Source organism: Crocodylus porosus, unplaced genomic scaffold (genome assembly GCF_001723895.1).
Source record: "Crocodylus porosus isolate Cpor-Errol unplaced genomic scaffold, CroPor_comp1, whole genome shotgun sequence".
NCBI classification, from domain to species: Eukaryota; Metazoa; Chordata; order Crocodylia; family Crocodylidae; genus Crocodylus; species Crocodylus porosus.
The window spans coordinates 17758916-17783619 of NW_017728923.1; the positions used below are offsets into that span (position 1 = coordinate 17758916).

The 24704-nt window shown below is 41.5% G+C and overlaps 1 protein-coding gene across 1 annotated transcript in view; it reads right to left on the reverse strand.

Moving 5' to 3' along the window:
* Positions 1 to 3128: 3128 nt before the first annotated feature.
* SHISA9 (shisa family member 9) overlaps positions 3129 to 24704 on the reverse strand; it is a 320102-nt gene continuing 298526 nt past the window's right edge. The window contains exon 4 of the mRNA XM_019540140.1: positions 3129 to 5780. Coding sequence (XP_019395685.1) covers positions 5416 to 5780 — 365 coding nt within the window. The 3' untranslated portion in view covers positions 3129 to 5415. The remainder of the gene's footprint in view (positions 5781 to 24704) is intronic.

A 24704-nucleotide genomic window follows, 5' to 3' on the forward strand; every position in this document is an offset into this window, starting at 1 on the left:
TTCTGAATCCCAGTCAAATCTTTAAAACACAAGAGAAAGACAGATGTGGGCATCATCTGCAATACCTGAAACAGAAGGAGGAGATTAGCTTGTGTGGAGGAGGTAACAGTAGGGAAGAAGAGAGTGATAAGGACCATGTCCTGTGCAGCAGCATTAGTTAGTAGAAGAGGGAAGTGGAGAAATTACCATTTTCATCTTAGGAAGAATAAATGGAGGGGTGGGGGGGAGAGAGGAGGAGCAATGGAAGTTGGGACAGGACAAAGAGTTTCCACTAGGGTGGGGAGCTACTGAACATCCAGTCTGGGGAGCGTGAGGACATAAAGGAGGTTCTTATCTTGTCATCCTCATTCCACCATTAATGATTTGGTGGAACGAGGATGAGTCTAGGGATCCACTTCTGAGTAGAGGAATGGCAGTGCAGTAGGTATAGATAGATGATGCAAACAAGAAATCTGGAAGGAAATGAAGAGGAGAATAGTTAAACAACTACAGTGATTCAAGACCACATTTTTTAATTGACAAATGAGAGTAAGGAAGAAGCACAAGGAGGAGATGAGAGACAGAATGCAAAGGTCAAATGGAAACAATCAACACAGCAGAAATTAATACAAGCAGGGTGCATCTACAGGAGATGCTTTACTGCAGAGTTGACTAATTACCTCCACAGTAAAGTGTCACCATCTACACGTGCACATCTATTAGGCTGGAGCAAACTAATTAACTCTGCCATAGGATAGTACCGCCCAGCACACATACTATCTTACAGCAGAGTTATTTACGTCACTGCAACGCACATGTAGACGGTGACTGGGGTTGGCTGGGGCACAAGGGTGCTACAGTGCACCCTTGTGCCCCAGCTAGCTCCTCTGCAGTACATTGATCTGAGGGGGAGTGGCTCTGGGCTGGCAGACTGATTCCCGCTGCCATATCCCCTGCCAGCCAGAGCTGCACCACCCCAGCTCAGTGTGATGCAGTCCCAGGCACAATAAACTCCAGCATGAACTGCACTGAAGTTTATTGTGTTGTATTAATATTGTGTATAGATGCGTCTGCAGCACAGAAACCACTACCAAACAGTGGGTGAGGGCTAAGGTAGTTTAATACACCTTTGTGGCCTAATTCTGGGCTCCACTGAGGGTTGAAGAAGCATATCTCTTGCACATCTTTGACAGGCCTCAGGCCTGTATTAAGGCCTGGCTTATACTTAAAAAATTTTTGGTTTAGTAATAATAAAGGTTAAGGGGTGATGTTTTCCCCATATGTTTGTATCCCAATAAAAGCCCAATAGCATATGCAGTCTCTTTGCAAAGTGCTTTGGTTGGCATAGCACATTTCATTTAGAAACTCTCCTACTGCATCATCACTATGATGGTTTACTGGCATAACTATAGCTATGAACTAGACAATAACCTCCCCAGGCTGCCTCAAGGGCCACTGCACTGCCAAGAATCTCCAAAGCGCTGTATTGCCTACTCTGACAAACCTTCCTGCCTTCTATGTCAGTGCTCACAAAGCATCATTAGGAAATAGTCTCCTAGTTTTTTTCATTGTCCTTCTCTGGACAGACAAGGGGATTTTCAGGTCCATTTTTGCAGTGTAAGAGGGCCCAAGTGAAACAAGTTTCTCCCACGGACTGAAAGGATAACTCTTCCCTAAGTCATTGATTACATGATGCACTAACTTTTCTGTTCAGCATGCCTCAGCTTCTTAGCAACTGTAAGTTATACTGTTAAAGTAACTTGCTTCAGGTTGCATCACAAGTCAATGTCAAAAATAGGAATTGAACCTGTGTCCCCTGATTCCAACTACTTTGTTCTAAACAGCAGATCATACCATTGAATGGCAGGAAAAACTAAACTACCAAAATATATTTTTTTTTGGCTTGAAGTATCATAGAAAAGTAAGGTCTAGAAGGTCATCTAGTCCAGCCCCCTGCTCAACGCAGAATTGTCCCTAACAAAATCATCCCAGCAAAGTGTTTGTGCGACCTGGAGATCGCATAGTGTCTTTAGGTAGCCTGTTCCAGTGATTGACCACTCTCAGAGTCAAAAATTCCTCTTAATCTCCAACCTGCATTTCCTCTTCTGAGTTTGAGGCCCTTGCTTCTAGTCCTGTCCCCTACAGCCATGGAGAATAGTTTATCTCCACCCACTCTATAATCACCCTTCAGGTATTTTAAGACAATTATGATATCCTCCTCAGTCTTTGCTTCTCCAGAATAAATAGCACTAATTCTTTCAGCCTCTCCTCAAGTCTTGCCTTCCAGGCCTCTAATCATATTTGTTGCTTTCAGATTGACTCTTTCCAATCTGTCCATATTCTTCTTGAAGTGTGGCGCCCAAAATTGGACTCAGGATTCCAGGTAAGTTCTCAGCAACACTGAATAGAGTAGAAGAGCTAGCTTTTATTTTATGAATCTGAATAAGAGATATTCATTCAACTATAATGGCTACCAGGGTAATGACAGTCTTTTGACTATTTGGACTATTGTTTGCCTAGTTTGTTGTATCTTTTTAAACTTTTATATAATCTGCCAAATTAGTGCACATTTCAATAGTTATATTAATTTTTGCTTTGATGATGAAGTAAATAATGCAGTGCAGCCCTGCTTGCATATTAGTAAAGCATCTATCTTCTCTTTAACTGGAGGAAAAAAAATATTGTGTTATATGTGAAGATATGCTACACCATCTGTACTCTCCCCCCACCCCCTTTCAAAATCCTTGATCTGCCCATGCTCTTGTCAATATAACCCAGCATGCAGTCATTCCCCAATCTGTATTTGTGCATACAATTATTACTTCCTCAGAGCAGGACTTTACACTTATCCTTGTTGAATTTCATTTGTTAGATCAAGGAGCATCTCTCCTGTCTGTCCTAGTCATTTTGGATTCTAGCTCTGCCCTGCAGTGTGTCTGCGTCTCCACCCAACTTGGTGTCATCTGCACATTTTTTAAGTGTTCACTTAATCCTGCTTAGCATAATTATAAATCATAAGGAGCCTATTTGGCAACATTCACTGACTTAATGAGACTCTGTTACGTCTTTGTGATAGCTGTTGAATAAGGGACTGTTGCATACGGTTTGGCACTATCTGTAGGAATTTATGAATGAGCCATCAGATTAGATTCACATAGAATCAATTTTATTGCCAGGTAAGAAATTCATATTAATATAGTGAATACGTATGCTTACAAATAAACATTCTTAAAAAACAAACAAACATTTTATTGTAGGAAGTATTATTGGTATCATAAACTCTGTAGTTAACAAGTATTAACACGGGTTTACTTACAGAACATACAGTTACTAAAATATTTCCACATAAAATATGCTCAAGTTACACAAAACCTGTGTGGATTAGAGTGCAGCTGCAATGTGTATCTAAAGCATATGCATTAACAGCAACATTCCATAAAGGGTCAAATTAAGTCAGCCAGTTATGACAGCAATAGAGATCGAAGGAGTGGAAGTGAGATATACTGGAGTATCTGAACTGTGTGCAAAGTATTTGTCCCATGGGCTTTGTCTACTTCTGATAGACTTAAAATATATGATCATACAATTTAGCAGCACACTTGTGAAGTGATGCCTATATCCTCAGGATGCAAATCAATCTTGCAATTGTTGGATAAAGGATCTCTCCTGTTAACCTCATTTAAACCTCTCTGCTCTCATATCCTTCAGACAATCGAACGAGAAATATTGCCCGAGTCTGCTGAGTATAGTAAGAAATCACATATCTAATTTATTTTAAAGCACAGTTCTCACACTCATCTCTTTATACTTTCTTGCAACTAATCTGAAGGAGAGTTGATAGGCAGCCTAAAATCAATTGCATTGGGTTGGTTAGTTTATGATTTAGCCAATTACTTCATTTGCCAGGGGAAGGGCAGGGATTTTAGTGCACAATGAAAGTAAAAGGCTGATTGCACTATCTGGTGCTGGCCTGTTGACACCCAGTCTTCTTACAACCCTGTTTCACCTCACTGTTTTTATCTTGCAGGTTCAGGACTGCCAGGATGTTAACTGCACCAAATTATGAAGTGGTTTTGCTCTTATGAGCAAAGGTATCCCAGTCATCAGAGCTACAGTAAGTCTAGACCATGAATCTGACGGATTTTGTTTTTAACTTTCTTCTCAGACCTAGCCCACTTGGATATCTGAGGTTAGTGCAGAAGCCCCTCTACCAAATAACCCCCAAGAAGGAACACCACTAACAAAGTCGAACATAAGAAAGATGATATACCATGTAACATTTAGTTGAACTACAAAGGTGAACTACTGTGGCTAAAAGCAAATACAAAATGAGAGACTATGGGGGATTTTAGGCGGGAAAAATGTTTTACCCTGGAGAGTTGGGGCTAACTAAATATGTATGACTTTGCAACCACTACACAGAAGTGTAACATGAATGTTCATTCACAACAAAGGGAGGGCTAGGTAGGGCAGAAACCTTCTAATATCTTTATAAAACAAGAGGAAATAAGCTTAAAGGAACAGGGGTTTTCACTCTGAGAAACAAGACTGTCATTGAACAATAGTAATACAGTAAAGGCACCACCCACACTTATTTATTTTCAGTCTGAAGCAGTAGAAGATAGGCAAAACATTTAGGTGACGAAAATGTCCTGACAGTCTGCAAAGTAAGAGTTGTTACCATCTGCCCAAAAAACAGGAGGACTGAGGGGGAAGGGCTGATTACCCTCTTTTCCTCACAACATTCATGTTGTTATATGATATGTCTCTTCTTATTTTGGAGGTCCCGAGAAACTTTAAACCCAAACCAAAAATAAACAGAAATAAAATCTTCTTGTGTTATTGTCCCACAAAACTCTCTACCAGCCAAAAAGTTCTCATACGCTTTTAATTGTAACAGTCTTCATAGGTTTCATGTGAAAGTGTCTTTTTATCTTTTATTGTATATATATTTTTTGCTCTTCCTATAGTGATGGTATGAAAGTACAATAATAAACGTTAGGGCTTGTACCAAGGTATTTGCTCTTGGCTTTCACAGGTCTGGTAATTATTAGAATTTATACAAAATTCCTCATCAAAACAAAGTATTACCGTGTATTGTTCTCTCTCTTTCTCTCTCTGTCTCAAGGCAGGAACATAGTGTAAATGGTTTAAGCAGACATAAAGTTTCTCTAAATTGTGCTACTTCTCATCATGGATTTCAGTTTCAAGTAAAAAAAAATAGTCACAAGAGTTGATTTTTCCAGTGTGAAATACAAATGGCATTTCTAATTCAACCTTCAGGGTATTGCTGAATGGTATTAACCCACTCTTCAACCTTCAGTTGGCTGCATACCAGGAGTGTCCCCATGGAAGTTGCTTTCCTTCTTGTCTTTTCTTTTCATTTTTTTTGCCTCTTTCTGATGTTTTAGATTTTTAAGGAATGAAAGAGCAATCTCAAACAGTCACTTCTGTCTTGCTGTTAGTTATGAAGTACGGCTGTGGGGGCAAATATTGCTGACTCCGAGTTGTCAGTGTGTTACTTAACATAGATTCTCCTGGGCCATGCTTACCCTTGTTTGCATATGCTTGCCGTCGGAAGGACTGGTCACTGGGGTCCCAGGTTTTGTAGTTGTATGCCATGGGGTGTGTGTGAATTTTTGTAATTTTGGATTTCTGCCCATTGTGTTTCGTTGTGCCATTGTCAGGTGCATATGTTCTGTCTTCTTCCATACGCACTGGATGGAGTGGCAAGCTCCCTTTGGCAGCCAATTCTGCAAGGTGTCGACGTTTGGAATAGAAGTCATCATTGACCTTATCAGCTGTTTTGTTGTAAAGGGGGGGGGAGAATAAAGACAAAGTAAAATAAGAACAAGAAAATGTTAAAAATTGATGCACTTTATAGACTGTCATATATCAATACATCTAGATCTGCAGAAAAAGAGCCAAACACATTGATTAAGACTTTATATCTCACTCCAAGAAGCACAGGTAATTCCCAGTTTCCCTCGCTGTCTTCAGTGTTTACAAAGTATTGTTCTGTTTCCTTTCTGTGACAGCACTGACAAGCAGGTCATTCTTCTTTCAGTAGCATTTATTTTCTGGATTACAGCAATGCCTAAAGGACACTAGCCAGTATACAAGTTCGAAACAGTCCTTGCTCACTAAGAGCTTACAATGTAAACAAGCAAAATAGATGAAGGATGAGAAAGGAAACAGAAGCATGACATCAAACTTGTCTAAGGTGACATGGCAGGTACTGGCAGAGCTCATATGTAGGAGGTGCAGAAGTTCCCTTTCATGCAGTATGGCTGACCTAGGTTGTCTCTTGTTTCAGGATGCATCCTTGTTTTCATAAACAATGCTAAATGAATGTATTGTCAAACTACTCCTCCACTGTGTAAGTGGCCATGGTTATGTGCCCATGTTAATTTTGTTGCTCTATATTCATGCTACTAGCACTACAGAAAGGGAGTGTCCATACGTTCATAGTGTTTAAGTGCTATAAAGATGGCAGATTCTCCACAAAATAGTTCCTGTGACAAAAAGGAGCTTTTTTTGTAGCGTTACCCTTGTAGCACTGCACGTAAGAACAGTTGTATGTCTGTATGTACTCCTAGGCTCCCAGAGTGCTCTGCTCTCCTACCCCCTTCCAAGGGAGGAGGAGGGAGAGTGCTTGGCTCTCTTGACAGCCCACAGGGAACAGAGTTGCAATTTATCGTAGAACCAAGACTACTTAATCACTTGTTGCCACTGCTGCTTTCAGGCGGCCTGATCATCAGCTGTTCAGTGGTAACAACTGATCAGGAGAGCCCGGCACTGATCCCGTCGTGCTCATTGGCTGATTCCTCTGAGGGTGGGGGAGTAAAGGAGCAGTCCCATAGCACCCCGTCATGGAAGAATGCATCTTTGCAGGGATTTTTGACACAGGGGACTCTGAATGTGTGTACACCCCCAAAACATACTGTTTTATAGCTCTGCAAATGAACAAGTGCATGTAGCCTCATTATTTGTTGTTAAACTCTCTCAGCTCCCATTGAAGTAGTTTATCAAACCCTCTAAGTAGCTGAGCATTCACTAGTGCTTTATGAAGCTGAAAACATTATAGCTCATTGAAGGTTAATATTCACATGATGATGTTATGGACAATGGAAGTCTTGAAATGTCTAGTCCTAATGTTTATTCCCTTTGTGTAGTGCTTCTGAAAAATATACTGCCTCCTGCCACTACATACTGCACTGACATTATCAAACTAGGATCTTGCCCTTAGCTGTCTCCTGAACAAGTGTCTTTCAAGACGTTACATGCATTTAATTAAGTTTTGTTTATTTTCTCATTGCCGGAGCATGCATTGTTTAACAAGTAGCAATCTCAAATCTGCACGAAAGCACCTGCCATTCAGCAGTAATTTTTTTAATAATTAGGACCAATAACTTTGTTTTAATTTTTCAGATTGGAAAACAGCGTAACAAGCATTTCTTATGCATCATGCAGGAAGTGTTTGTGTCTCTCTCCAAAGTTCAGACTGTGAGGTAGATTTGCAAGTATTGTAAAATATTGTACATCTGGTGATATGTATAAATAGGTACTGAGTTTGGGCAGTGGGTACATCACTTTTGTGAGCTAGAGTTTTGTCTTTGAATCTCTGCATGCCCTTTGGCTTGCTATGCTTCCTTTCCTTTAAATTACAATACATTGACCTCTCCTCCAGTCCTTCACACACCAAGCTTACTATAGAGTCCAATGCTTATTTGTACTATGTTATATGATTTTCCAGCTTTTATGCCATTTCTGTACCTTTTGCTGCTAGTGGGGATCTTGTAGCTCTGTCTAAGCCTCCCTAGTTCTGAATTTAGTCTGGGAACATGGACCTTCAACTTAGATGATAAAAATTAATCATATAATGAGATCTGGACCTTTCAAAAATGTTCAGAATAAGGCTTCATTGAGACTTAAGGCATGCATGTTACTTGACAGGGCTTCTGCATGGGGTGTGTACTACCTACAGGGACTGTCACTCATCTTATGACGTTACCTGGGTAATGACTGTATAACTAGTTTTCTTTTTAGAATATAAATTTATTTAGTAAAGAGGTGTTTCACCATCGGATTAATTGAAATTGTTCAGACAGGAGCCTATGCTATAATATTAAGCTTTACATGTTCTACCTGCCTCCATCTGTCTCTTTCTTAATAGGCAGTTGAATGCTTTCTATAACCTACAAGTGCAGTAAAGAATTTGTCTTTCTTTTAATTAAAACTCAGAATGTAGGTAATAGCTTGTTCTAATTTCAATACAAGATATACATTTGCAATTACTGATAAAACCATAATGTACAGCAAAGAGAACATGCCAAGATCTTTTTCCTGATTTTTAAAATCTGAGATGTAGACATTAGGGCTGTGTGAAGCTTCAGTTGCTGACTCAATTTGGTGGCGATTCAGCCCAATTCGGCAGCCGAATCTCCAAATCCGAATAGAATCAGAGGACACTTTAAACTTTCTGAATTGAATTTGAACCCTCCAAATTGGTTTGGAGAGATTCAGAAAGATTCAGAGATTCAGACATAGAAACAGCTTTAAATGTTTTTTCTACATACCTCAAGGTAGCAGGCAGCTCGTGAATGCTGGGGCAGATGAAGTGTCCCAAAGGAGCGTGAGGGGGTTCCCTAACATGTTTGGCAGCAGACTCAGACATGGACCAGAAGCACTTCTGGTCCCTGTCCAGATCCTCCAGGGAGTAGGTCTGCCAGCTCGGCAACTGGGCGGGGGGGGGCACCCAGGGTCCCCTGTGGTCAATTACCAAGCTGGGGGGGGGGGTTGGGAGGGCCCCTCTGTGCACTCCCCGGCAGGTACAGAAATGGATTGGAAGTACTTCCAGTCCACTTCTGAGTTTGCCACCAAGCATGTGAAGGGCTACCCCCCTCACTCCTGTGGGACGCTCCATCTGCCCCAGCATTGCAGTGTTCACAAGCCATGCTGGTACCTTGAGGTATGTAGAAAAAACATTTAAAGCTATGTTTATGGCCGAATCACTGATTCTCCAAATCAGCATTGAATCTTCTGATTTTTATTTAGCTGAATCAAATCAGGGACAGTGACCTGAATCAATTAATTTAATTGCTGCCCCTGATTCAGGCCAAATCCAAATCGAATAGGGCCTGCTTTGTACATCACTAGTAGACATCCAGGAATATGTCTACTTTATCTTTCTGAATAACATACTAAACACGGATTTTTTTTACTCAGTAGGGAAATCCAGCTGAATATTTAAAAAGATATTCTCCAATATTTGTCTAAACTGATGTTTTACATCAATGGAATACAGCCTTTTATTAGTTTCTTATCAACATTTGTGCTAGCTAAGCTTCATTCACAAGAAAATTTCCAAAAGGGCATTATCTATTTACACCAAATAGATTTGTATGACCATATTGCAATCTGTGGATTTGAAAATCAGCAAGCTAAAGAGCAGAATTAAATACCATGTAAATTAGACATTGTATTTATGAGAAAAGATGCAAAAGCTTAAATGATTTAAAATCAGTCTTATTAATTGGGTTCAAATTCTTAAGGAAGACACCCATATCAGTTTTGTTTTTGTCTAAATGATTTTAATTTGCTTGGGAAAAGTACCCAAATAAGCTCAACTAATTAAAGTGTCAGCTAAAGTATAGGTTTACATCCATTTAACATGATCTACTCTTTTTAAACTGGGTAACTTTTTTATATAAAGAAGATATTAGCTTATTAGTCATAACATAATAAATTAGAAAGTGATCAAAATAATATTCATGGGAGAGGTTCTAAACAACCTAGGGACTGAAAAATGTTTTGCCAGGGCCATTCTCTAAATTTTTAATCAAACTGATAAACTCTGTCTGTATAAAGAACAGAAAAGAAGGTCTAAATTCACTGATGGCTGGATGGTAATAAACTTAATCCTAGCGATTACTATAGTTACTTCAAGGGTTTTACACGGAAGTCGGTAGTATACTCTGGCTGTGTCTACACAAGATGCTGACTGCGCAGGAGCTCATTACTACAGTGCAGTAGCATTGCAGGGCACAAACTGTGATGTGATGCTGTACAGTAGTAATGAGATATTGTACAGTAGTAATAAGATATTGTACAGTCAGCATCACCAGGAAGCCATGTGGGGTTGCTACTGTGCAGTAATGCTGGTTACTGCACACTCATTTAGTACTTGGGCATGCAAATACTAAATGACTGCGCAGTGGTTAGATTTAAATGTTGCTAGACTGGAGTAAGATTATTATAAAATGGCCCTGACTAAATCTGCTTTTCCCAGCTCTAGTTTTAGTTGATTGTGCCAAGGCTAAAAGTAACATCTACCAGTTCTTTCTGTGGCTAAGTAGAAAATATCAGAAAAAGTCAACTACAATTCCATGTTTTCTGAAGGTTTTTTGTTTGCTTATTTTTCTTTCTGCTGAAGCAGCAATATTTGCACTCCAAACTTTTGCTGGATACCAGATGTATTAGGATTAAAGTCCTTGCATGACAGTAAACTATGTTACCATTTTAGCCCTTGTAGTTTAGTTACTTAATATAAAACAGATTCCCACTTTGAAAAATAGAGGTGAGGAGAATGAAACTTAGTACAATCTGTGGATATGATGCGTCTGTGAATTTCTTTTGCTCTTCTGCATTGGTTATATTTTAGTCTATATTAGTTTTGTAATGCGTGTTGCTCTTATGAATTTAGTTTCATTTTTACTTATTTCAGCTAACTAAAACCAGGAATCTGTGTAACTTGTAGCGCATGCTAAACAGTAAGGCTTCACTTCACAAAAACTGGACTGAGAAGTAAAGTGGGGGCAGGAATTGACATGTGTGTGGAATGGCTGAATTTTTTTATTTAGGGGGGCTGTGCTAGTATGGGAAGACTGGCATTTTGAACGTGCGTAAATCAACTTATCCATTCACAGCTGTTATCTTAGAACTTCCCATGTGTGCCTAATACTTAAATTTCTTAAGGAAGCCTTACAAAACTGCCCAGATGGTAAGCCTCATTTTTTCCTTGATTTGTTTCCTCATGCCCAAAATTCTTCTGCTGTCTTCTGTGAACTATTCAGACAACTGACAATTACTGTTTGTTCAGCTTTTGACAGAAATTCAGAGCTTTCACAACAGTTCTTTATGCTGTGAGTGCTGCAAAGCCACAAGAGTCTCCCAGCTTTATAGCTACCGATTTGGGGGGGGTCCCCCATGTTGGATTTCTGTTCCACCCAAATTTTAAAACCAACTGCCTGACAGTGGCCCCAGCATTTCTATTCTGGACTCATTTGACTTCATGGCTTAGTATAATCTATCTGATTCTTTCTAAACGTCATTCCACAACAATCCTCTCTCCTTTTTAATAGTCTTGATGTTCCACTAATCAAACTGTTCTTTCCTCTGCAGTTCTTCTGTCTGTTAGCTCCTTCTGGTGATGTAGTTCCTGTTTCACAGCACTAGCTAAAAACATTAACTCGAGTGTGGAAAGAAACATTAACTCAGTGAATCAGTGGTTGCACTGTCAAGATACTCAAGAAAAGCTAGATTTTTGTTTTATGAATCTAAAAAAAGGATATACATTTAATTTTAATTACTACAGGACTAATGAAACAGCATCTTTTGATTGTTTTTTCCTAGTTTGTTGGGGGAGGGATTATACCTAATATATGGTATAGCAAATTAATGCTCATTTCAATAAAGATATTTTTATTTGTGCTTTGATCTTGAACTGAATAATATAGCCCTAATATAATATAGGACACTATCATATTAGTTAAACTTCTAGTTTCTTTTTAACTGGAGGAAAATATGCATTGCATTGTATGTGATCATGCACCACACCATCTACACCCCTGTTTTAAAAACCCTAGAGCTGCCCATTAGGCCTATGACAAGCAGCTAGTATGGATCCAGCCAACTTGGGAGACAGTGATTCGATTTGGTGATTTGAATCAATGTCCCAAGTCAATTTGGCCAAATCTGATTAAGAGATTTGACTGCTGAATTTCCGAATCACACAGACCCCATCCCTCGCCTGCTCTTAATGACTGCCCCGCCCGCCCCAGTACCCGGCTCTTTGGGGAAAAAAAGCCTGCACTCACTGGCTCCTGCCCAGCAGGGGTCAATCCCTGCTACGCCCCAATGCCCCATGCCATGTGGGGAGCTCTACCATGAGCCCCCGACCCGCACCCGATCTCCCACCCCACCCCATGCTGTGCCATCCGCCCCAGCTCCAGGCCCTTTAAAAACAGAGAACAAAATAACCTTGGACTCACCGGCTCTTGTCCAGCAAGGAGGGCTACCTACACTGCCCTCCCACTGCCCCACACAGTGCGGGGAGCTCTGCCACAAGCCCCCAGAAGCCCTGAGGCTGCTGTAGCAGCCAGTGAGTGTGTTGTTGTTTTTTTAAAGGGCCAGGGCATGTAAGGCAGCCATGGGGGGGTGCTGCAAGAGTAGACAGGGTTGGGGGCTCATGGCAGAGCCCTCCATGCAGTGGAGGGCAGTGGAGGGCAGCAGGGATCACCCCCACACACACCTGGTAGCACTGGGAGTTGGGGCTGGGCAGGGCAGCCATGGATGGGGCTGGGAGAATGGGCGAGGGTCAGGGAGTGTTCAGGAGGACTGGGGGAACAGGCATGGGATGGGGCCTGACAGGGGTCCCCCCATGGCCCCTTCTCCTGCCTTCTAGTTAGCAGCACGGAGTCTGGGTCCAGCTCCCTGCTGCAGCTAGTGGTGACTGCCTGAATTGCTGAAGCTCTCTGAATATTTTTTTAATTGATTCAGAGAGCTTCAAATCAATTCAGACCTTTTAATTGGTCCCGTGATTTGATTTGGGGATTTGGCCACCAAATCAGGCTGAATCTCCTCCTAATCTAATCAGCACCTGAAGCTTCACACAGCCCTACTGCCCATGTAGCTATCCGTCTCTTCCTACAGTTCTTGAAAACCCAAGTCGTTAGTCCCATCTCTCAATCCATTCTGTTGTATAGTTAACCCATCTGGAAGCTTTCTAGAATGATACTGAAGGAAGCAATATAGTTTTCATTTTATTCCTCTCTACTGTGTTAAAATACTGATTTTTAAAAAAATACAAAATTCTAAAAATCATTATCATTATCAACGTGATCAGTGTTGATAACATTTCTTAACTAGGATTGTCTGCATATGTAGGCAAAGTGTGTGGTAGTTCCCTCTTCTTTCCACCTGAGCCCTCCCACATTTCTGAACTCCAGCTAAACAACTATTTGGACAAACCTTCCAGAAGTAGTCACTTCCAGGCTAAGGCAAAATACAGAAGAAATGATCCCCAAAGGCATTTATCTGAGACAGTTTCGATTGACTATAAAGGAGAAGTTATAAAGAACAAATGGCCTTTTTTCTCTGACAGAACAGTTTTGTGTCAGAAAATACTGATTCAACAAAAACTAAATGTATATTGATTATTATCGACATTTTCACAATAAATTATCGACATGTTTCAGTAAGATTAAAATGTCTAATTTGAAATGAAACATTTCAATAAGCACAAGAAGAAACAAATGTAGAGTAATTTGTTTTACAAAACACTTTCAGAGTTTGAGGTTGTCCTGATTTGAGAGTGCCACATTTCTAAAATGTGAAATTTCCTGAAATGATAAGTGTTTTAATAAGTTATACTTACATTTTCAAATTACATTTACTGCACTAGTGCAGGTACTACTGAATCAGTTTTACAGAAAAGGAAAGCAGTTATGGAAGAATTATGTGATATGTCCACACTATAGGCAAAATCTTGACATGAGCTAAGAAAGTGCGTTTTCTTTTAAAGTCTGTCTTATCTATTATATGTTTACTTTGTAGCCTTATATACTTCTATAACAGCAAGTAAATTCATTTAACAGCCACAAGTTCTCATGGCGTTTAATTGTACACTCTCTAACCTTATATGCACAATGAGCATCATTTATACATTTCCAAAGGTATTGAGTTCAAACTCTACAGGAATGATCTTTAATAAAAAATCCTTCATATGCATTTCCACAGTGTGTCAAGAGAATCACATTTCCATCAATTGTCCTTACTATCGGATAAAGCTATATTGTTTTTAACAACTGTAAAATATGTCACTATTTTAGAAAAATACAAAATCTTCTTTCATTAAGTAATGCTTATAGGTCCTTTGTAGGGAAACTGTTGTGATCAAGGGGTTTTTTGCAGCCATCATACACATTATGGTAAGAACCATTTATTTGAATCCTCTAGTTAGTTTGAAAAATTTGTGAAAATTCTTCCAGTATATGAATGGGCTCATTGGATGATAGATTTTAATTAGAATGCATAACAGAATTTGGTTGACGTGTGGTCTTTAAGCTTCCATTATCTTTTTTAGTACAATTGCCTATTGCTCTTTCTTTTTAGGAGGAAGAAAAATGTCAAAATAAATTGTAACCAATGAAGGGAAGGGAAAGGAAAGAGATAAGAGGGCCAGAACAGCATGATTTTCTACTCTGCCAAGCTTGTGGAAGGCACATCAGGGTATTACTTTGCGAATATGATTTCACTGGGCAGGGATGTCATCGAGCAGATGCACTTTCCCTAGTGCTTTTTGTTTGATTGATCTCTTTTATGCTGCCCATTTCTTGTGCAATGGCTGGATGTTAATGTGCCACCATAGGCTTATGCAAACTACTCCTGTCCTTGTGGTGGCAGATTGACAGTGTTCTTGTCCCCCTGTGTTATCTGTGACAAAGGAATGGGTGTTTTTTGATGTTTCAGGCATTGTGCCTGGTAGTTGTTTTGATAAAATGATCCTGCCTAGAGCAGAAGGTTGGATCAGAGGACCTCTAGGTTAGGGACAGAAATTATATATAAACCCGTATAAGTGATTGGAAACCAGTTCAAATCTGTAACTCAACAGAAGTTTAGAACATATAAACTGCTTTCAAAATCTCTGTAAACAATTTAAGAACTTTTGTCCCAGAGCTCCTCCAGATTCAAGTTAACTCAGTCTCCCAGCATCCCAGGATGCTTTACACTTCCGCTGCAAACCCCTTCTCCTACTCCCTACCCCCCCTTGCAGAGTGGTCAGGCTAGTCTTGGCCCAAGCTGTCTGCTCCAGCTGAGCAGGGAGGTGTGATCTAGCACCCCCTGGCTACTAGCCTGAGGCACTGCAGGCATGTGGCTGCATTTCCACAATCAGAAGTGAATGTCTGTTCATTTGCTTATCAGTTCAGTCTACTCAGCTTAGACTAACCTGCAAAGATTGAATCAATTCAGCCTTGGTCTTTTTGATGATCTGTACTTAGCCCTAAGGTTTCTTCCAACCCAGCTTTCCTATGATTTTATATGCTAGTGAACATCTCCTGGTTTGGGATCCACAGGGTTGGAATTTCCTTTAATTTGTATGTTTGGCCTCTATAGGTTTTGGAGACTGTATGTACCATTTGCTTTATACTTTAACACTTTAGTTTCCTTTCCTGAAAGCCTCAAGAGGTTTAGCCTGTGCAGTATTAACCATCTATTAACACTACTCTGTTTCATATGGTTGAGGATATCAGATGTAGCAGTTTAAATGGTTAACACTTTTTCCCTCACCTATAATTGCCTTTGCACAAATCACAGCAAATTACGGTGGAATTGTTCTTTTTCTAAGTTGACTTTTTTGTACATGTAAATCAGCTTAAAAACCACCTACATACAATAGATGCATGAGTGCACCTTGGGGTGAATCTATTATGGATACAGAACCATTATTGCATCCTTCAAAATCCCATTTTCAGATGTTAATGCTGTGTATAACTGTGACATGTCAGCAACATATTTGATTGCTCTGTGGAAGACATTGACATTCAAAGCTAGTTTCGTAAATCCAATTTTCCACCCATTTAATAAAGGCTTCTTTAAAAAATCACAATAAAACACAAAGAAGCCTGCCTCAGTAAATGGAGGGCAACCCCCACCACACGCACACACACATGCGCGCACACACACACACATATGCACACACAGTGTTAAATAAACAACCCTTGGGAAGTCTTGATGTAATCAATATTTCTGTGCGCTTCCCTCTACCCCAAAATGTGTGATTGCTAGGGAACAAAAGTGAGAATAGGAACTACTTCAATAAAACTGTGACAGCAACAAGGTGCTACCCCTAACTGGTGAATAACCTGATGACAGTCTACAGCAGAAACATATTCACTGCTCTGAGTTTTTAAACCCTCACTTTCTTTATGTGTTGTAAGCAGGGGGAGGTTAATTTAATATCAAGTGGCAAACTAAAGCATGGAACCAGTATATATATGCCTATATCAGTCACCTTGGAAAACTGCTAGTAATGTATACCTTGGTAAATTCATTTTTATTTCTAACCTATCTGTATAAGTGTTTTTGTGTAACCTTGAGCCTAGAGAGCTGAGATTTACTCCTGGCTGGCCAGTGACTTGCTGTAGAACCTTGTGTAAGTTACTTAACTACCCCACGTGTTGGTTTTTCTGGTTAACACAGAGCTATTATGAGGATTAATTGCTATTTGTAGCCTGTTGAGCTGTCCAGTGAAAGATCCCATGGAAGTGCCTTTTGAATTTGTCATCTGTATACAAATCAGTAAAATGGGATTTGAAGGTATCACTGTCACATCTGTGGAGGGAGCAAAGCTTTAGAATTTTAAAACAGCCAAATGAATAATACTAAAATATGGACTTCAGTTTGGAAAATAATCCTTTCCTATCCCCTCCTTCAGTACTGACAGTTAAACTAGTTTTCACAGTTTCAATAATATTCTTATAATGTTGTACTCATTAAGTTAGACTAACACGCATAAATTTAGCTACAGGATATTATAGCTTTTGGCTTGAAAAAAATATATGTTGAAATAGGGTGAGTTTCCTTCCAAAAGCCTCATTTTCCAAAAAGAAAAAAAGGGTTTAGGACCTCAGTGGGTTTTAATTGGAATATTTTAAAACCTTACGTAGAATCATAGACTCATAGATAAGCAGGGCTGGAACCTTAGCAGGGGGCTGGACTAGCTCGCCTCAAGGCAGGATCCTGGAGGGCTAACCCAGTCAAGCTAAAAATGTGTCTAACCTGCTTTTTAAAACTTCCAGAGATGAGGCCTATACAACTCTCTTGATTATCTATTCTAATGCTTAAGCACCCCCTTGGTTAAAATGTTCTTTTTAATATCAAACTTAAATTTCTCTTGTTGCAGTTTAGGACCATTACTTGTCTTGTCCTCTGTGGCCAGTGAGAATAGTGTATTGCTATTGTCTTTATAAACTCCCTTCATGTACCTGAAGGCTTAACAAAGACTCTTTCACTCTTTTCTCCCTAGGCCAAATAATCTAACTTTCCCAACCTTTCTTGTATGCCAGATTTCTTAGACCTCTAATCATTTGTGTTCCTCTTTGTCATGCTCTTTCCAATTCTGCACTACTGGGCACTTCTACATGAGAAGTTTACTGCAGAACTGACTACTTAGTTCCACCACAGTACAGGTATAGACACTGATGGGGCTGGCTGAGGCATGAGGGACCTTTAGTACAGGGGCTGCCTGCTAGCTAGTCCTGCACTGAAGCACCCTTGTGCCCCAGCCAGCCCTTCGACAGCACATTGAGCTGGGTTGGAGCAGCCCCAGGCAGGCAAGCTAACCCCCAGAGCCCTCTGCCAACTGGGGCTGCTCCGCCCCAGCTCAATGTGCTGCAGTCCCAGGCACATGTGCAAGCATGGTGCCTAGGAACAATAAACTCCAGCTGCATTAATTGCATGTGGAGATGTGCCCACTGTAGCTTAGCCAGTCATTCTCCAATTTGTGTTTTTATGTGTGGGGGTTTTTTTTGCTGTCCTAAGGGCATGACTTTGTATTTGTACTTACTGAATTTCATTTGATTAGTCTTGGACCATTTTTCTAGTTTATCAAGGTCATTTTCAATCCTAATCCTATACTCCAAAGTGCCTGTTACACCACATGTCATCTGCAAATGTATTAAGTATGCACTTGATCCTATCCTTCAAGTAATGTAACAAAGATATTACACAGTACCAGATCTAGGTGGGGTCAGTTATACATCCCAGCTGTACAGTGAGTCATTAATGACTACTCTTGGAGCACAATGAATAAGGTGCTTCTGTATCCACCCTAGAGTAGAACTGTCACTTTTGGTTATCACTATTACTTTTACAGATAGCTCACCTGTACTCCTTAACAAAAGGATATAGAGCTAGAATCAGGAAAGGACATAGATGTAAAGCATAGCTAGATTTTGTGCCCTGGAATATAGAATCTAAAACCTTGAGCTATGCACCTAGTCCTCCTACACAGTGCTTATGGAGAGTGCCCAGACAGGGAATGGTGATCCATAACCCAGTGATCATGTGCACTGTAGAGGTGATCAGCATGAGGCATTTTATAAATAATCAATTCCAGGTCCAGAGAACTTGCACTCTACATGTATGATTAGAGATCTAACAGATGGGGAGAAAATAAACAAATGGAAGGGATGGGCATCAAGTGATTGGGTTTTGTATAATTAAAAACAAACATTGTGCGCTACCTGCTTTTTGCTGAATTATAGCCTGTACAGAATTAGGAAGGTTTTCATAAGAGAGCCCAAATGAAAAATGTTTATGATTTCTGAGTTGAAGAAGATACTAAAATCCTCCCCTAAAGATGTACTCAAATCCTGCTCTTGGCAGTGTTGATCTAGTCTGAGGCATTGTGACTGTTGCTGTATTTGCTTTTATCATCCAAAGTCCAAGATAATGGACTGAGAAGCTTCCAAGCCACTTGACCCAATTTCATTTAAAGCTTTTTTTATGAGAGTTCATCTGAAAAACAATTCAGAATTAGTTCTGCAAAGGACTAACTTAATTTTTCCTGAGGTGGAGGAAGCGATCAAAGAGAACCAAACTAAAGTTTAGTTCAGCTCCCCTGAGTTTAGTGGCGTTCTCAGAGATGAACTAGACCGTTTATGGTAATTTTAAAAGAGTATCATGAAATAGGTCTCAATTATCTTTTCTATCAGATAGATCTAATAATCAAGGAATAAGGGGGCTTCCTAGGCAGTGCAAAGCCAGTACAACAGCTCTGTGTTGGCCCACCTTTGTAACTGTCTGGCATAAGGAAACTAGAAAACAGAATGTAGTCTCATGTCAGATAAGCTCCTTTCATGCAATGTCCATAGAGATGATATGATACGTTTTTACAATTCTGTGTTGCCAGTTGGAAGGGATGTGCCTGTGACATCCTTTCACACTACCCATTCTGATTTCTGACATGGTTTCTTGCAGGCATCATTGCAACTATTGAGCTGAGCCAACACCAGGGAAAGTACAAAGGTAATCTAAAGCTGGTGTTACTGCCTTTCATCTCTGTTCTTATACCACACAGCCCTTGGCTAGAAGAGAAAATTAAGCCTATAGATGGCAAATCATTGATTTCTCTCCAAACTATTTACCAGTGACTTCTCTTCAGTGTCTCTACCACTGTTTTATTTCAAAAGGCCTGCAAAGAAAGATAACATTTATTTTCTTGCAAAATTACTATTGATGGGGAATTTAGTAAGCAAATTAAATACATAATGCTCAGAATTGGATGTAATTGATCCTCATTGGGAAGCCTACTTTTGTGGCTCTGTGTTATTCCTCTTCTAGCACACTTTTCTACTTTACCATTTACTCATTTCTTCTTCTGATTTGGAGAGAGACCAAGCATGAAAAGATACATTGCATCATCTTTCTCTTCTACAGACTTTGTTTGAAAGGAGCTTGTCCACCTCCACGACACATGACTACATTCTGTTTTCCAATAAAATACGATTCTACTTTCATGCAAAGAGAATTATGAAACATAAATATGTAAGATGAAGTACTGCTTCTGTTCTATTGATTACTTTATGACAGCTTTGAAATGTTTAAGAGTCCAGAGAATATTTCTGGTCTGGAAATACATTAGGAATGTTTTACGATATGAATGTAATCAGACTTGGTAACTAGTGCCTCCCATCTCAGTCATGTTCTCTTTATCCCCTGTAGACAGTGAAGTCTGCTGCTTGACTGGGAATTCTCAGGCAAAATTTTATTAACTCTTCAGGTTCCAGATGTCAAACATGAAATCTTTCATGGCACCTTGCTTACTTGCTAACATTTCAGAGGAACTTGACACTATCCATACCTCTAGAAACAGAAGTGTTCCCCTTCTGATCATGTGCCAAAGAGCTGGAGCAGGCTGACTATTTCTGTTGTCATTTTGTTTTTTAATGATTCTTTTGCAATCACTTAATTACTTTGTAAGCAGGAGAACTATTCAATCTTAAGACATTTCAAAATATCTCATAGTTTCATAGTTGGTAGGGTTGGAAGGGACCCAAGCACATCATCAAGTCTGACCCCCTGCCATGGGCAGGAAAGAAAGCTGGGGGTCAAATGACCCCGGCTAGGTGATTGTCTAGCCTCCTTTTGAAGACCCCCAGGGTAGAAGTGAGCACCACTTCTCTCTGGAGTATAACAGCTCTGTGTTGGTTCCAGCTCCTAGCCACCCTGACGGTGAAGTAGCACCTCCTGATGTCTAGCCAAAATCTACTCTCTGTCAACTTATGGTCATTATTCCTTGTTACTCCTGGTAGTGCTCAGGGGAACAGGGACTCCTGCTGGTCTCCCTTGGCCAGTTTATAGATGGCCAGCAGATCCCCCCTCAGCCTTCTCTTGTGGAGGCTGAACAGGTTCAGCTCCCGTAGTCTCTCCTCATAGGGCCTGCCCTGCTGCCCCCTGATCATGTGAGTGGCCACCTCTGGACCCTCTCCATGCTGTCCACATCCCTCCTGAAGTGCGGTGCCCAGAACTGGACGCAGTACTCCAGCTGCGGCCTGACCGGTGCTGCATAGAGGGGGAGGATCACCTCCTTGGACCTGCTCATGATGCAACTATGGATGCATGACAAGGTGCGGTTGGCCTTCCTGACCGCGTCCCCACACTGCCGGCCCATGTTCATCTTGGCATCAATGATGACTCCAAGATCCTTTTCTGCCTCTGTGCTGATGAGAAGGGAGTTCCCCAGCCTGTAGGTATGCTGTTGGTTCTTCCTCCCCAGGTGCATCACCTTGCACTTGTCAGTGTTGAATCCCGTCCTATTCTCATCTGTCCCCCTCTGTAACCTGTCCAGATCTGTCATATACCTGGCTGCATTTATTTATATAATTTTAAATTAAAGATTTTAGAGTTTTATTTTACAAAGTAGTGGAATAATGCCATCCTTACTATCAGTCAAAATGTACTTGCCACATACGGCATATGCTGTTTTGAGACCAATGAATTATAAATGTATGTTAGGCCTAACCAGTGTTAGAAACCTAATGCATTTAATACAGATGTGTCAAAATCAATAGACAGTGGTTGCCTGGTAACAAGTGATGCTGCATTTTGTTAAACTAATAAAAAGTAGCTTTTGTGAGAGGTTCTGAAATGAACTGCATACTGGTGAACAGCAATGCAGCAAGCTGAATACAGCTCTTTACCATTTTAATTGGGAAATTCTGAACTTAAGCAGACATGGTTTGTCACTTGCAGTCACATGATAAGTGATAAATATGAGAAAAGAATAAAAAAGATTTTCAGTTTGTGGTTCTAAGCACAAGACAAATTCAAAGGCGCATAAGGCAGTTAAACATACAAATCCCTGAGACTCTTTTAAACACCCCTGCCAGTAAGTGCACTGTAGTCAGAAATGTGTTTCATCATGATCTTTCCCTCTTCATGAGTTTCAACCCTACTTTTGCAATCTGTTAGCACTTATAGTTTCTAAGTGTTTGCAGTGGAAAAGTCTTTACCTACTAAGATGTGATAGATGTCACTAAAAATTGCTAAATTTATTAGAACATGTTTATTTAATACAGTTTCAACTATTTCCTCAGAGAGTTTTCCAGACACTCTCCCTGCACATGTGTGCATATAGCAACAAAATTACTTTGGAAATACAAACTAGTTACCCTGTGCTGCTGCTGTGCCCCTAATCAACTCTTGATGATTTCATTGGATGTGTCCAGATGTGCATGGACATTTGGTTCCCTGGGGAAAAATAACACCAGTGCACCTTGCACCACAGCTACTTGTCCTGGGGAACACCTGTGCCACGTGCGCTTTGGCATGCAGCAGGTTGCCCCAGGTGAGGTAGGGAAGGCTGGGGCCAGCAGTGGGTTAGTCCCAGAAGCCTTACCTGGGGTCCTGGGGGCCTCCCAGGGCTGCAGCCATGGCAATTCTGCTGTGCAGAGCCGGGCTGGCAGCCACAGCACAGCTCCAGGTGGCCTGGCTCTGCTTTTCACACACACTGCCCAAGCATGCGCTGCAGTGGGGTTTTTTTCTCCACATTTTTTTACCCCTTGATATCCAGGGGCCAAAAACATCCACAGAAATAAGAACTACCCCAGTGCACACTTGCAGCAAAGAGAACACCAGATGGTATGGTATGAGGCACTGCAGTTGGGCGCACCCAATCAGTACCAAACGTATTGTAGAATAAGCCTATTATAGGGAATGAGGTTTGGTTTGTAAGAACACTCTCCAACACCAAAAAGGGTTCTCCAAGTGATCTCCAAGTGTCATGCCTATCAAAAAGTGTTTGCTTGTTCTTTTCCTCCATCAATAGTCTAGTTTGGATTACATTTTTATTTGGCAATTTTTTAATCCTTCTGCAGTGCATAAAGAAAAAAATGACTGTAACAAATGTTGGTAAATATCCTTTAAACAGAAACAAATTTTTCATGTGAAAGCTTTTATTATGAACTCCTTGGTTTAGATGGGAAGAACTGCACATTGTTTTAGAACTTTCAGTGAGTGCATATTTTTGGTGTCCACCAAAATGTGAATGAATAATTCATTAATAACTCTCTGGATTGTAAAAGCTCTTTGCTCATGATGACAAATTTTATTCTTTCCTTTATTCTGTCACATACAATGTACTCACTGTTCATTAACATGCAGTTTTTCTAACAGCAGTGCTAAAATACGCATAAGTGCTAAAATTTCAATTTAACATTCACTTATTCACTTATTGTTTCAGTGTGTGAGTGTGTTTCAGGATGTCTATTGTATATGCTTGTAAGAAAATGAATTTTAATGCCCTAGTTCAGGGGTGGGCAAAATATGGCCCACAGCTGGATCTGGCAGTGGTTCCCTTGATCTTGCCTAGCCCAGGCATCGGCCGACCGTGGTGCATCCTGGAGCGGCTCCGCAGCTAGACTGCCTTTCTAGGCAGCCCAGGTGGTGCTGGCTCCTTCCGGCTGCTGCTGCCACTGGCCCCAGCACCATGGTACCAGTGGGGATCCCCACGCACAGCCCTGACTGAGCCCGCCCTGCACCTGCTCTGGACTTGCTGTGCCAGGCTGAGCAGCAGCAGCAAATGTGGTGGCCAGCCAGAAACTGTTGCTCAGCACAGGGGAAAAGTGGCCCCTCCCCCTCACTGCTGCTGAGCTCTTCATGCTGCAGCCAGCTGGAGCCTGCGCCAGACTGTCTGGTGTCTGCTCTGCACTACTACTGTTGCCAGGCTGGGCAGCCCAGAGGCAGTGGTGATGGTGGCGGAGATGCAGGGCACCCCAGGATGGGTTGCAGGTGCCTGAAGCAGGAAGGGCCCAGCAGCAGTGAAGGGGAGGGGGCCACTTTTGCCCTGTGCTTAGCAACAGTTCCTGCCTGGCAGCTGCCACTGTTCAACACGGGTGAGTCCACAGCAGGTGCAGGGCAGACCGGGGCAGGTGTGTGCATGCAGGTCCCCACCAGTACCATGGGGCTAGCGCCAGCAGTGGTGGCACCAGAAGGAGGTGCCACTACCTGGGCTGCGTAGAAAGGAAGTCAAGCCATGGAGCCACCACAGCCCCAGTGTATGCGGAAGGAGTGGCAGGATGCACCACAAGCAGTTGGTGTGGAGCATATGTGGGACAGGCTGCCATCAAGGCTGCACATGCGTGTTTCAGCTGATTCGTTCCCACTGGGATGAGTCCAGAATGGGTGTGAGGCAGCACTGGGGCTGCATGCTGTTGGTGGCAGGGAGTTGCCACAGGTCATGCAGGCTCTGGATTGTTGCAGGCAGGGTAGGTGCTGACCAGCTCAGGGAAGTGCATGGGGGCTCCCATGTACACCCCACAATACCCACAAACCCTCCCCCACAAAGCCCACAACCGCACCTTCTCCCACACACAACCACACATGCTACAAACACTGCACCCACTCACACGCTCCCTAACAAACCCCACACCCCTCCCCATACGTAACCCCTGCACACACCCAGGCACCTCTGGGGGAAGCCCAACTCACTGCTACATACCCCACCACACATGCACCCACACCTCCCCATACACACCTGCACACATTTAGGGGGAGCCCCATTCACTGCTATGCGCACACACCCCACCCCCATCCCCTACACACACCCCTAGTTACCCACTCCCTCCATACACCCCACAGCCCCCCACAAACCCATACCTACCCATCGACCCACATACCAACACAACCTCACAACCCCCCACAAATACCTGATACCCACCCACATCCGCACATACCCCTACACCCTCCCCCACATCCCACATACAAGCACATACACACACCCACATCCCCCACAAACCCCATACCCACCCACCCATACCCCCACGCATCTCCAATTATACAAGAGTAAGACTTCATTTTGAACTATTATGCAATCACCTCTTTATACACAACACAACCACACACAAATCAGGACAAAATATATTTTTTAAATAAAATTAAAA